We start from the raw sequence: 13,779 nt of genomic DNA on the forward strand, positions 1-13,779 counted from the left end.
TTAAATTTTGTTTCTGGCTAAGTGCCATAAAATATTGGACATGTAAATGCTTAATAAATTAAACTAATAATTGACATTTAATAGTAAAAAAATAAAGTTAAAATTAAATATTAAATTATAAATATAATAAAAGATTCAGCCTTAAATAATCAATTTTCTTATTATTTTATAGTCAACTTTCAAAACAACTTGGGATTTCTTTTGGGCTGTAATCTTACAATGATGGTTGCAAAGTTGTGCTAATCCTACCTTTCATATTAGCCCACCTTCCAAGTAGTCTAGAAGTCCTTTCTATTTCTTCTTAGTTTTAGCAAAAATATGTTTTTAGTTAGAGAAAAATGGAAATGGTATCTCAACATTAAAAGATGGGCTCGTGAGTTCTAAGACAGGAGGAAGCACCATAAATTGACCGCTTGTGAAGCAGTTGTTTTCCGGCGACCGTAATTTTATCCCAATCATAATAATATGGCTTCGAAATCTTCTAGTTAGTAAATGAAAATTTACCAAACCTACAATGACTAGCTAATATTCCTTCCTTATTAGCTAAAAATTCATTAATTTGCCTAACCCTTTTAAATTCAGGTTAATGAGGTTCTCTCGAAACCTAAAAAAACTTTTATCACGAATAAGAAAAAACAATTAACCACAAAATTTAATCAAATTATCTTGGAAGGCAATTGAACAGACATCTATCAGGCAAGAGGATCAAAGTTTTAATTTCCCTCTTTCTTTTTTTTTTGCAGTTGCAGGAATTAAATTAAGACGATTAAGCAAGATTTAATCAGATTTGTCCCTTAAATTTTATAGGAAGAATGCTGTAGGAGTCTAGGAGATATGCCTCCATCTAATTGAAAGGAAGTTAATAGTTTTTTTTTTTCCTTTTTTATGATAAAGATATACTCGCATCAGTTTACATGTTAATTAAGACTAAGTTTATTCTTGAGTAATTATAAAAGCATCACCACCATATTAATTTGATGTATTCGAATAAATTTAGTAAATCTTTATGGATATTAATTAATTCTAATATTCGATCAAACTCGTGAGATTAAAGTTTGAATAATTTTATAGAATTGATGGAGAGTTTTGTTGTTATTAATTGATTCGATCTAACCAGCATTCAAGCATATTCTTAATATTGAGAATCTTGAAAAGAAAGAAAAAACACAGGAAAAAATTTAACTTTCAGTACAAATAAAGGTTTAAAATACGCATTATAAAGAATTAAGAAAAAAAGGAATATATTTAACTCAATAGTATCATCAACTTAATTATTTTCAGTCATGAATCACACCACTAACCTCAATCCTCTGTTGTCCAAACATGAAGTAGACAAGACATGAATGGACCAAATCAAATGTTATGCCGAAATCGAGTTGAAATGCTAAAAAAACATGTATATGGTGAAACTAATTGATAGCACGGACTAGCATAAACGTTTCTAAAATAATTTGGGCATGCTAATTTCATGGATCAAGTATCTGCATTTTGAAATAAATAAATGAAAACTACAAGTTAATTATAACCTCTCGACACTCTTTTTTTCACTATAATTGAATGCAATCCCAGTTCGATACATGCATATTCAATAGTTCTAAGTTAAATAATTCACCCACTTTGTATAGGAGGGTCAAGACCCTTCATTTTTTTTTGTTTTTACTAGGGTATTCTCATACCTTTTTAAAAGGTAAAATTAGTCTCGTTCAGGGGTTTGTGATTGCTTTTCCTAATAAATACATTTCTTGAGAATCAAACTTGTGTTATTATCCTTGCAGGAATATAGTAGTGTCTTAATCGCTAAACCAAAACTTCATTGATCTAATATCCTTCCTTTGCTTAGCAATGTAGTGAAACATGATTAAAATTGCATTGCGTTTTATCCTGATTGTAGTTTTGAAAGTATTTGATTCATTAAGACATATCATAATTTCTTTCTTAAAACTTTTATTAGGGATAAAAAGCTACCATTTATTGCTTTCCACAAAAGCTATCATAATGAGAAACACACATTTACAAAAGGAGAGGATATCATGTGAGCAAGGACCATGCATGTTCTTGTGCATAAATTATTAAAATTACTATTATTTAGCACATTTAGAACATGCATGCCTTTGCAGCTTTCCTCAAATATAAAATGCGCAAGTGTCGTTATAAAGTGGGACAACAGTTTTGTGAATATTTGCTTTGAAGCAGAAGGAAACAAAGGTGCTCCTGTGTCTCATATTCTGGATTCAAACCCTTTGAGGAAGGCACTATTGCTGATGATATATTCTTCTCGATCTTGAGCCTCGAACAGTTTTCTTTGAAGTTGTTTGGTGCTAGTCAATTACATTTCCTACTCGGATAAAATAAATTAAAAACACACAGCTCGTGAACGATAAACATTGCCAATATTTATCTTAAGAATTTATAATTTTGATATAAAAAAATGATATTAATACAGATCAATAATGTCTTGAGCTACTTGCAAGATGGTGACAAACAGTAATGATCTGACGAGGTGTTTGTTAAGGTTCATGTACTAAACTCTGAATCTATCAGATATGTTGCTCTAGTCTAGCTTAATTGTCTAGATTTCCAGGATACGTCTGATCAAGTCAGAGCCGGTGAGAGTTTATGCGCTTTGTAAATAATAATTTAATATCTTCATTTAACAAAAAATAAATAAAAATAAATAAGATATATTTATCTACTATATTTTATAAAACAAAAATTGCTCTTGCCTAATAAAAAATTCCCAATTGCAAAATAAATATTATTCAAGACATACTTATTAAACATACATAAAAAATAATAATACAATAATTTTTAAATACTTTAAAATATTCTATTTATAATTTTATCCAATACTCTGATCCAACTTCATCTTAAATTAGCTCTGTATCACGTGAGATGCAACACCAGGTGTGGCTGATCTTCCTTATAATAAAGGTTTTTCCCCAGTTAATGAGATTTCAAACTCCTACTTTCCATTATATACAAAGAAATCCTCTTATTTTCTTTCAAATTTTTTTCTTCAATCCTTTTTCCATATAAATTCCTCAATGTCTTGGGTTGGGATTATTAAGATTCTCAAAATTTTTAATTTTTTTTTATAGGATATTCTCAAAACTCATTCTTATTTTTAAACGAGAACTCATAATTCTTCCTCTGTTTTTTTTTTCTCTCTCGACAATGTAAAAAACAAGGGAGCATATACATAATCATAAAAAAAAATTAGTACATACAATAAGGAAGAGATTTTCAATCCCTCTCTTTCCCACTAGTTCCGAGATTCATTCTCAAAAATATTATTTCTAGATTAATCAGAGGAAGAACCTATGGAGTTAATCAAATCTAAGAATTTAATGAGTGATCGTGAGTGTGGTATAGCTTTTGTTTTTTTGATGCATTTCACTTAAAAATAATGTAAGAATTGTTTTTTCCAAGGCAAAATAATTAAAATCCATTCCCGTCATCCATTGGAGACAGGCTGTAATGAAACATAGAATGTAAAAATTTATCAAAGGCCACAAGTTCAGGCACTCATCAATCTTCATCTCACATTTTAGTAAAAAAAAAATTAAGAAAAAAAAATTAACATAATGATCATATTAAGTGTTAACACCACCGAATTAATCAAATTAACAACACCAGGCATTGCTTCGATCCCCTCTTCTCTAATTTAGTCCCAACTAATGAAATCCTGAGCTACTCTCGGACAAGGTAGAGCTCACATAGTCCCTTACTTCCCTTGCAATAACATCCCTCATCACATCCCAAAATCCAGCAGGCAAACTCTCTGGCCTCCTCTCCGCCACCATTCCACCACTATTACCACTGACTCCACCACCAATCCCTGGCGGTGCGAGAGTCAGCGTGGTCAGCGCATCCTCCTCTTCTCTCATTATGCCATCCGGCATAGATCCTGATGCTACATTGATATCAATGGCAATGCCTTCATTGTTGTTGTTACCATAGTTACTATCAAAATTACCTTCCAAATTCATCTGACTCTGGCGTTCTCTTGCCCTTCTTTTCAACGTGGAGTTCCAATGGTTCTTGACCGCATTGTCGGTCCGACCTGGCAGCAACCTGGCAATGGTGGCCCATCGATTACCAAACCTAGCATGAGCAGCCAGGATTGTTTCATCTTCAACTGGAGAAAACGGACGGTGCTCCACATTTGGGCTTAACTGATTGCACCACCTAAGCCTGCATGATTTTCCAGACCGACCCTTTATGTAACGGCTTATTAAGGACCAGTTTCTTGGTCCATGTTGCTCAACAAGCCTGGTCAAAATCCTGTCTTCCTCTGCACTCCATGGTCCTTTAATTCTTTCAGATTTATTGGTGCTTCTTGGTGTTTTATTTCCATTGAAAGAAGACTCCGAAGAGGAAGAATCTGAAGAAGAAGTAGAGCACATGTTCACTGCTTCCATAATAATTAAGATCACGAAGAGGGAGCTTCAAAGAAAAAAGAGAGAGAGATTGAGTAAAGGGGTTGGCTTTGAGAGCGGACGAGAGACAATAAATCGAGTTGCAGGAGTGAAGGGGCTTATATACGGAGGAGGAAAGAAATGGGGATAGAAAGAGAGAGAGACAAAGAGATGCGTGAACTTGGTTCGGTACCCAATAGACAGAGAGGGGTCTTCCAGGAAACTGGCTTTTGTAAAGTTGGTGGGGGAGTGTAGACCAGGAATAGGTGCGTCCTCTCGAGGTCGAGTTTTGTTTTCGAGATTTCTTTTCTGCTACCAAATTTTGTTGCAGGTCGGATTCTGTTTTGTCTGCTCTTTGTTATTTGACCATTTTGGGCCTCCGAAGGATTGGTTAAATGTGGATCAAGAAAACAAGTAATACGAATGTATTATTATAGTAGAGAATTCCGAACACAGATGACTTAATTTGTGTTACATGTGTCCCTGTACACATGTTATGTACAGGGACATATGTTTAGGTGCCCAATTAGGTAATTTTACATAACCATCTCATAATTATAAGTTAATTGCTAATTAGAATGTACTGAAAAGAATTTCCAAAAGCAAAACAATGGTGTGGTTTTTTAAAATATATTTTTGATATTATCTTATTAAAAAAATTAAAAAAAAAAACACGACGTTGAAGAAATCAAAACAATCACATCCTCAAACATAAAAGCTGTGTGGTGCGAGAACATTAAAAACAAGTTCAAGAGAGTGAATCTAAGGGGCAATCTTGGGATTTGGATGAGACCAAGCAATCTCGATGCAGAAAATAAAATTAATAAAAATCATTCGCGTCCTCAATACTCTCTCTCTCTCTCTCTCTCTCTCTCTCACGCACAGACAGAATGGCTTATCGTTTATAAACAAGAGATGAGAGCGTTTTTACCCAAAAAAAAAAGAAAAAAAAAAAAGGAGAGGGAGAGAGAGAGAGAGAGAGAGAGAGAGAGAGAGAGAGAGAGAGAGAGAGGGGAGCGTTTAAAACATGACAGGAAGGCCAGAGCTGTTTAACACAAAACAAACGTTTTAAAACGGAAAGTGGGGCCGAGACCTTTTGACTAGATGGCTAGATTTACAGCTGGTGAGTCCAAATCCATAGCCTCAGTAACTGGAATCAACGGCTCCGATCAACCGTTTCAAAAAAGAGATACTGTTAACAGGAATCCCTTAAATTATTAGTATTAGCTTTTTCAGGAGGATGACTTTTACGTCTTCCACGTAGGAAGGTCCCACAGCCAGCCTGTGCGAATCTCACGTGATTCGTGTTAAATCCCCTTGACTTTGTGGTCTATTCAACAAAAGTAACTTACTTACTCCACTCTTCACTTTGGAGCGTCTGTGTCACGGCCCCTTTTTGCCCTTTAATTCTCGCGGTTATTAAGGCTACGTTTCTTTTCCAATCCAGTTCGTGCGGTATGTTCTGCGGACTGTGTTTTATCTTTTGTAATTATTTTAAAATGTTTTGTTAATTATTAGATATTATAGTTTTGCTCTCTTTTTTTAAAAAAAATCCTAGTTAAAAAGAAGTTAAGTCCCGAGATGTTCCACGGTAATTTATAGATCTTCTTGAATTTATTTTTTAAATTACAATAGTAAAAATTTATTATAATATTAAATATACACTGAACTTAATTATCCTGTTGTCAAGTTAACTTAATACCCTGCTAAATCAAAATCCAACTTGAATTGTATTTTATTTCAAACTTTGAAAATGGACATGATGGAGTTTAAGTTTAAATTGACTAGTCTTGATTGAGATGCAACTGAATTAATTTCAAGATTTTTTTTAAAATTTTTTATTCAAAATAATATTATTTTATTTAAAATAAAATAAAAATATATTTTTTTATCTAATAAATCCATGAACGAATTAGTTCGAGTACACTCATTTTTTTTCATCTGGATTGATGCTTGTAAAAAATTACAAACCAATGCCAGCAGTCAGCATTGTCATGGATAAAACAAAACATAACAGGGCAAAAATACCTCATTGTTGGTTTCTGCTTGATGCAACTTAAAAGGTCATCGATAATTTTTTTCAGAATTAAGATTAAATCCGAATTTGTTGACTTAAACAGGGGTGTGATACTGTGAATTAAAAGTACAACGATAATTGAATTAAAAGTACAATTATTTTCAACCGGTCATTTTAAAAGTTCAAGTTGAATGAATTAACAAAGTACATCAAGAAAAAATCAAAACCAGAAATGTGAAACAAAGACATTAGGATAATTATTGATATAAAATACAATTCGGAGAATTTACAAAGATTAAAATTAAGGCTGATTGACCCGTGAATAAATAAGATAATCCAATTTATAATTTTTTAAAATATAATCGGAAAACAACATTATTCAGGTAAAACAAAAGAATAACACTAAGTTTAAAATAGAGTTTAAATCAACAAATAATCAGATTAATACCTGAGATTGTCTCTCATGCATCTTGGAGTCCCTGAAAAACGTAGAAGTAATTTGGCCGTGGATATAGAGAGTGAGAAATACGCGCTTTACAGCAATGAGATTTAAGCAACCCCACAAAATATAAACGAGTCGGCATCATGATTACATCCTAGCCGCCCACGTGTCATATTAATGGATTCTTGGAGTCTTATAGTGGACCTGTGATGTAACTCCACCGAGAAGCAGTTGGGCAGTTGATAGTCCAGCTAGCATCGAACCCTGATTCATTCACCGACTGATTTCGAAATTCTCCATAGTTTTCAAACAGTAAATCACAGACAAGGACACTTTCCTTAATAATTGTCTTTAAGAGGTTGCCTTTGTGGGACCAGAAAGTGGACTGTTTTTTTGTAAGATATATTTTCAATCTGATCAGAAAGAAACTGAGCCACTTGATTTGCAGAGACCAGTGGGGTCCAACATGTTCCCTTCCAACCCATTTGTTGCTCAGTTTAGCTCTGTCAGTGGTTGTTTTGGGTTTTGCCCAATACCGCGTTGGAATGGGTAGTTTGTCCTTTTCCTTGAACTGGTCAGCCATTGGTTATAGTTTGTTGATTGCTCTGTCTATTTTTGACTTTTCACTCTCTTTTTATACGGTAATGTGATAAAATCATGTTTTAAAATATTTTATTTTATTTTTTAAAATTATTTTTTAATATTTTAATATAAAAAAATTTATTTTTTAATATTTTCAAATAAAAAATACTCTACATCTCAGCATCAAACACAAATAAATTATAATAGAAATTTTTCATATAATAAATACTGTTACGAACTGAAATTCTTTTTTTCTTGTTTTCAGCTTTTAAGGGATATTAATTCTCAAATGTTTAAGGGAACTTGTTAGCGTTTTCCTAAAACAAAAATCACATGAAAAAGCAAGTTTAAATTTCTCCGAATTATAGGTCCTGCCAGGTTTTTAAAGATAGGAGGTTCCTTAGCCTGGTCCCCTCGACACTGTACAATAACAATCACGCCTCGAAATCAGATGTTCTGCGCAGTTTGCACCAAAATGAAAATTTTCCCAGCTATAACCATGATTTAATGTGCTGTTATTTCTCATTTCGCATTGCCCTGGGACCGTGCAATTTCCATAGTAATTGACCTTCTTCGAATATTTTTGTTGAAAATAATGATAAATTTCGTGTTAATACAGTAACAGGGAGGAGGAATTGGACAAGTTCGCTCCAGTTGGTTGGAGTTTACATGTTAGGGAAATTGACGCTTGCCATTATCGTTATCCTTTCGCATTGACTGAAGACGATAAGTAATCGAATTTCGAAATAGACGAGTAGAAAGTGTGTCCACTTGATATAGAGGATATTTATTTTTTATTTTAAAAGTGTTTTTGAAATTTGTTTTTAGTGTTTTTAAATTATTTTGATATTTTAATATAAAAAATAAAATTTTAAAAATAAAAAATAAGTTTGCATTTATTTTTTAAAAAATAATCATAACTTTAAATTTACTTCTTGATCGATCTTGAATTTATAGGCTTAGGCTCTATAAATGAGTTGACTTGTATACAGTTGTGTACAGTCAGAAGAGCTTCAAATAAATTTCATTGCGTTTTGCTGCTTGACTTCTTTTCCTGGTTTATTTTACATTTTAATTGTTTTTCAAACTTAGTTTTGGATTTTTTTATTAATGGGATGAATTATTAAATATATGAAGAATTGTATTGTTTACCGTCGCAAAAAACCAAAACACGGTCGAGTCGTAAGTATTTATTTGGTATATAATATTTTCTAAAAATGATTTTTAATTAAAAATAAATTAAAATATTTTTTTAAATTTATTTTTTATTTTTTATATTAAATTATTAAAACGATTAAAGACTATCTAAAAAAACATTAATTTGATGCTTTTCAAATGAAAAACAATATGAAAATCATTTTAAAAAGTAAATTATAACTAAAAATCAATTTTACTAATCACAATTGTTTTTTTTAAAAAACCCGTTCATATACCACATAAAACCTTAAATTTATAAAATAAATTCTCTAAAATGACTTCTTGACGAATTATTAGGAAATATTGAATACATTGTTTAGTATATTGAATAATTAATCGATATCTTATTTTTAAATTTCTTGAAATGTAAAATGCCTATAAATATGCTGGGTACAACTGGAACATTAATAGCTGGGCTCGTCGGTGACTTAACCTGGGCCCTTTCTTCCGAAACCAACTAGTTTTGAACAATCAACGTCTATCATGATTCATGAGAGAGGCTCTCAGAGATTTTACCCACCCGGTGAAAAGGATGGGCCTGGCTTTTACTCTTAATTAACACGACAAGAATATACCTTAACTCAATCTTATTCTTAACAGATAATGTCGGCGACCCGTTTTCTCCATGGAATGATACTCAACCCTTGGAAAGGAGGGTCCAACATGGAGTCCTTAAGTTAAGGGGACCCATTCATCCAGAAGGCTGATTCGGGGGAGTTATTTTGTTCTGGAAAAAAAAAATTCGTCTCATGGACTATGGTCGATCAAGATTCTCCTTATCCTGGAGTTAAATTTGGGGAAGCTTTAAAGTAGGGATGATAATGGATATTAACGATGTTTTAAAATTCAAGATATGTAAATAATGAGTTATTTAATGTTTTAGATAGTAGTTAATTAATATTTTGAAGTAATTGAATTTTTTTTAGTCTAAGTATTTCTAGGCTCATATAAAAAATTGAGTACTTATAAAAATTAAAAACAATCATAATCAGGGGGATTTAAAGATCCCTGATAATAAAATCAGTATATTTAAGGTTAATCGATATCATGAATGAGACAATAAGTATGATAAAATTTTTAAGAGACCATGAATACACCTATGAATATAAAAAAATCATTACATCAATATAAATGATTATCCTAAATAGAGAGGTATTGCGGTTTATTATATTTTCAATACTTTTATTTTATAAAATCGTTTAAGATCATGCATATAATCGTAGAACTTGGTAATGGTTGAATCTAAATACTATGGGTCTGACATATTTACCAGATCCTTACTACCTTGGGCTTGACTCACTATCAAGCCTAAGTGCTTTGAGTCTGACATATTTATCAGACCCATGTTATGTTGGATTTAACTAACTGTCAAGTTCAAGTTATTTGAGTTTAACATGTTTGCCTAGCCCTTGTTGCTTCTAGGCTTGATTGACTATCAAGCTCAAATTCTTTTGGATATGACATGTTTGACAAATCCATTTTATTTTTTAAGATTTTTTCTTTTTATAAAAATCTTAACTAAATATTTTGACTCATCAAATATTTAAGGGTTGAGATTTTATTATATTTATATCTTATTTATTAATTATCAAATAAAATTTTTAAAAATTTGTATATTATTTACCAGGTTTTGAGTATGTATTTATTCGAATACTCTTTATTTTTGTATTATTTATCATTCAATATAAAATAAAAAAGTATAATATATATTTGAGATGTGTATATATATATTTAACAAAATTATATGTATAGTTGCTTGCTTTTCTGATATATATATTAAAAAAAAAAAACTACCCATTTAAGTTGATTCAGTATTCATGCTCACAGAGGCTGCACGATGAGAGAATGGACCCTAGCAGTACTGGAAGCGAGAATGATACAGCCCAAATGGCAAGTAATCTCAGTACAACCTTCATTTGATTCTCTTTCCCATGGGCTAGCTGAGCTGAATCTTTGTGTAAGAGGAGAGTCGCTCAAACTTCCTAAGTTTCTGCTGGTTTGAGTTTGATTTTCACGCACCCTGTAGAATCTAAGTTGCCTTCTTCACACGAGGGACAAGTAGATTTGTGATATTGTTCAAATCCCAATATTTATTCTAAAAAACAACTCATTTTTATAAAGATAAAATCCGATAGTATCTACCGATATTTCACATTGATTAGAAACTAAAAATAAGCAACAAATTTAGAGAATTATGATAGTAACAACATCGTACATAAATTAAAATTCTAGAATTTAGATGGTATTTTTTCATAAAAATTATCTTTTAGAATAAAACTGATTGTAGCACAATATATATATATATATATATATATATATATATATATATATATATATATATATATATATATATATATATATATATAGTTTTCAATTGTAATAATGGGAAATTTTTATCTCATTCACCTCTCACGAAACCCTTTAGCTAAAAAAAAATAAGAAGTTTTAAATTCTAATGATATGAAGATTTTTATCTCGATGACCTTCTACGGAACCCTTTAATCTACCCTTAATTTGGAGGAAGCCTCTTAGAAAGCTTGATACTTGATGAATAATAGGAGGATGTATTATCCTTTTGAACGTGTGTCTTCCACTCATTTAATTTTAGAAGGACAATGACTAACGTTATCCTGTCTTCCTAACATAAAGAGCTCTTTGCTTCTCTTAAATTGCATCTTCCATTCATTCATTCTGATCGAGTGGAGATAAAAGTGCTGGGAACATCATTTGACATGAACCGAAACCCTAATCGACACTCTTGAGTCTTGACTCAAGATTTGTTTCTGTTCAAAAATTCCAAATAATGAAGTCCACATCCAAATAATGAAGTCCCCACTCCCCACCATACATCTGATGTTTGACTAACTAGTTCCAGCGCCTAATGTGCCTATGCTGGGAAAAAAGGAAAACAGAACAATTAATGCTCTCACATGCTGTGTTTTGGCCCTCACTTGCCTGTCTATTTGATTGAAGATTATTTCAGCAAAAAAAAAACCAATCAGTCTGAAAAAGAATACCTTCCCTCGAAGGTATACATGATGATATGAAGATTTATTAATGTTTTGGCATGAAGTCTTGTGCAGAAGCTATTGAAATGTAAGAAATCCCAGGGCAAAAGTTCTCTTCTCGCTACTGAAATGAGCTGCAACTACAGGGCTTATGTTCTGGAAAATCTAAAAATTTAATTTGAAGTATCTGTACATTTACTAGTAATTAACAGAGAGCCGGTGAATTGGCTCTGCAGGGATGCCGACTAAATTTAAAATCTTCAAGGCAGAATGATAAATGTTCTTTTAGATTTCAACTCCATCAAACTCCATGCAACTATTAAGGAATTTACATGGGACTACTAGCTTCAAAACCACAACTCGTGTAATGATCTTGGCATAGAACAAGCAAAGAGATCAATAGAGTACTTTTCGTGGTGCTTATGATTAGAAAAATTAAGTTCACAAACATAACGTAGAATGTCACACACAAACAAATCCTAGCGAGCCCTTGCAAAGAAAATACTCAATTCTGGCCCTGCTGCACCATCAGGATTAATCATGTACAGAGCTTCAGAGTCTTTGGATCCAACCACTCTCTCAAATCTGGCTCTAATGTACGTCAATTCCCCGTCTGCTGATTCCTTCTCATTATTTGGGCAAGGAAGCACACCTGCACCCATTGAAACACCTCTCAGAAGTTGCATAACATGACGCTCATCATCAGACATTTGCTTCCTCCTTATACAGTACCCGACCTTTCTTCCATTACAATACACAGCCCAAACAAACTCCTCCAATAGTTTCTTTTTATGAGTCTTGGTTTCGCTCTCAAGTGCGATCCTTACTATATCCGATGCCATCTCTTTGTGAAATAGACTTGAGTGCATCGGTAGCTCTATAACAAACATCGGCACACAATGAGGATCTTCTTGTATGGCTAGACTAACTCTGCCTTTACGATAACCAAAAATGGTACCTGTTGTAGCATGGTCCTTAAGTAAAGGTTTTCGAGGTCTGCCTAATAGTGCAACCATCTTGCAACCTGATGTTAACATGGGGAAGAGCTTGAACATTTTAAGAAGCCCACCGCTACTAGATTTTGATCGTTTCTCGCTTGCAGTATGCCGGAGCAAAGACAGTATGGCCTGGTTGTCCATTTGGAAGTAAGGGCTAGAATGTACTGGTGGCATCGTTGGGCTAATTACTGTAGTGCTATGCTATAAAATTCGGGAAAAATAAAGGGCGATGGCGTGTTTGAGGCTCTGAGCTATTAATCGATTACAAAGATATACATATAAGGGGAGGTGTAGGGATTAAAAAGAAGAGTTAGGAAGGTGGTTGGTCGCTTTGGCTGGATTGTCCTTGGAATCCTTTTGAAGTGGGAAAGGGAAAAGAGAGACCCCCCAAGTTGGTTGTGAGAAGGAAAAATGAGTCCTAATGCTTTGATGTGACCAAGTTTAGTGATGAGAAAAAAGAGGGGGATTGAATGCGATAAGATAAGAGGATTCGGACCACATAATGTGGGGAAAGGGAGGGAAGAAAAAAAACTCGAAAGATGATAAAAGGGACTCTGGTAATGTTGGCACGGGCATGTGCCTCTCTGATCATTACATAGGGCATCGACATCACTTCTTTATGCTTTGATAGACCCCCCCCTCCCCTCCCTAACTCTCACTAATTATTGAGGTGCAGCTCATCTTTCCTCAATTCATTTCGCCATGGAAATTCTGCTTTTGCTTGTGGGGCGACTCTTCCTTTGGCTCCCAATCTGCCATCCTTTTCCGTGTCAGACCATAGTCTTATAATTCGGTACAGGTATTCGGACAACAGAGAAGTGAAAAACTGGCTCATGTGTTCGTGTATTCCAGCCAAGTATTAAATACTAGGTAACGTTCTTGCTGTCTGCTTTTCAAGTCATGGAGGTTCGAAAACTATAGCCTCTCATACCAGTCCGAATTACTTGCTTTATGTTGGGAAATCATCGCATTAAATCCTGATACACCTAAATTTCTCTTACAAGACCTGGGCTTCTTTTAACATTCTGACGCGGTGTGATTACAGATGTTCTTAGATTCCCTAAAATTATTTATCATCTCGAATTACACAGTAAATGTACGAGCACATGTTTAGTTA

At 33.1% G+C, this 13,779-nt stretch overlaps 2 protein-coding genes across 2 annotated transcripts; both read right to left on the reverse strand.

The window, feature by feature from the left end:
- Positions 1-3,435: 3,435 nt before the first annotated feature.
- Positions 3,436-4,958, reverse strand: LOC133682202 (transcription factor MYB77-like). The gene has a single exon (XM_062105487.1). It carries the CDS (start codon positions 4,419-4,421, stop codon positions 3,675-3,677), a length of 747 nt encoding a protein of 248 aa, XP_061961471.1. The 5' UTR covers positions 4,422-4,958; the 3' UTR covers positions 3,436-3,674.
- Positions 4,959-11,935: 6,977 nt separating this feature from the next.
- Positions 11,936-13,103, reverse strand: LOC133681997 (protein MIZU-KUSSEI 1-like). Its single transcript, XM_062105217.1, has one exon. It carries the CDS (start codon positions 12,834-12,836, stop codon positions 12,144-12,146), a length of 693 nt encoding a protein of 230 aa, XP_061961201.1. The 5' UTR covers positions 12,837-13,103; the 3' UTR covers positions 11,936-12,143.
- Positions 13,104-13,779: the final 676 nt, after the last annotated feature.

This window comes from Populus nigra, chromosome 2, assembly GCF_951802175.1.
Source record: "Populus nigra chromosome 2, ddPopNigr1.1, whole genome shotgun sequence".
NCBI lineage: Eukaryota > Viridiplantae > Streptophyta > Magnoliopsida > Malpighiales > Salicaceae > Populus > Populus nigra.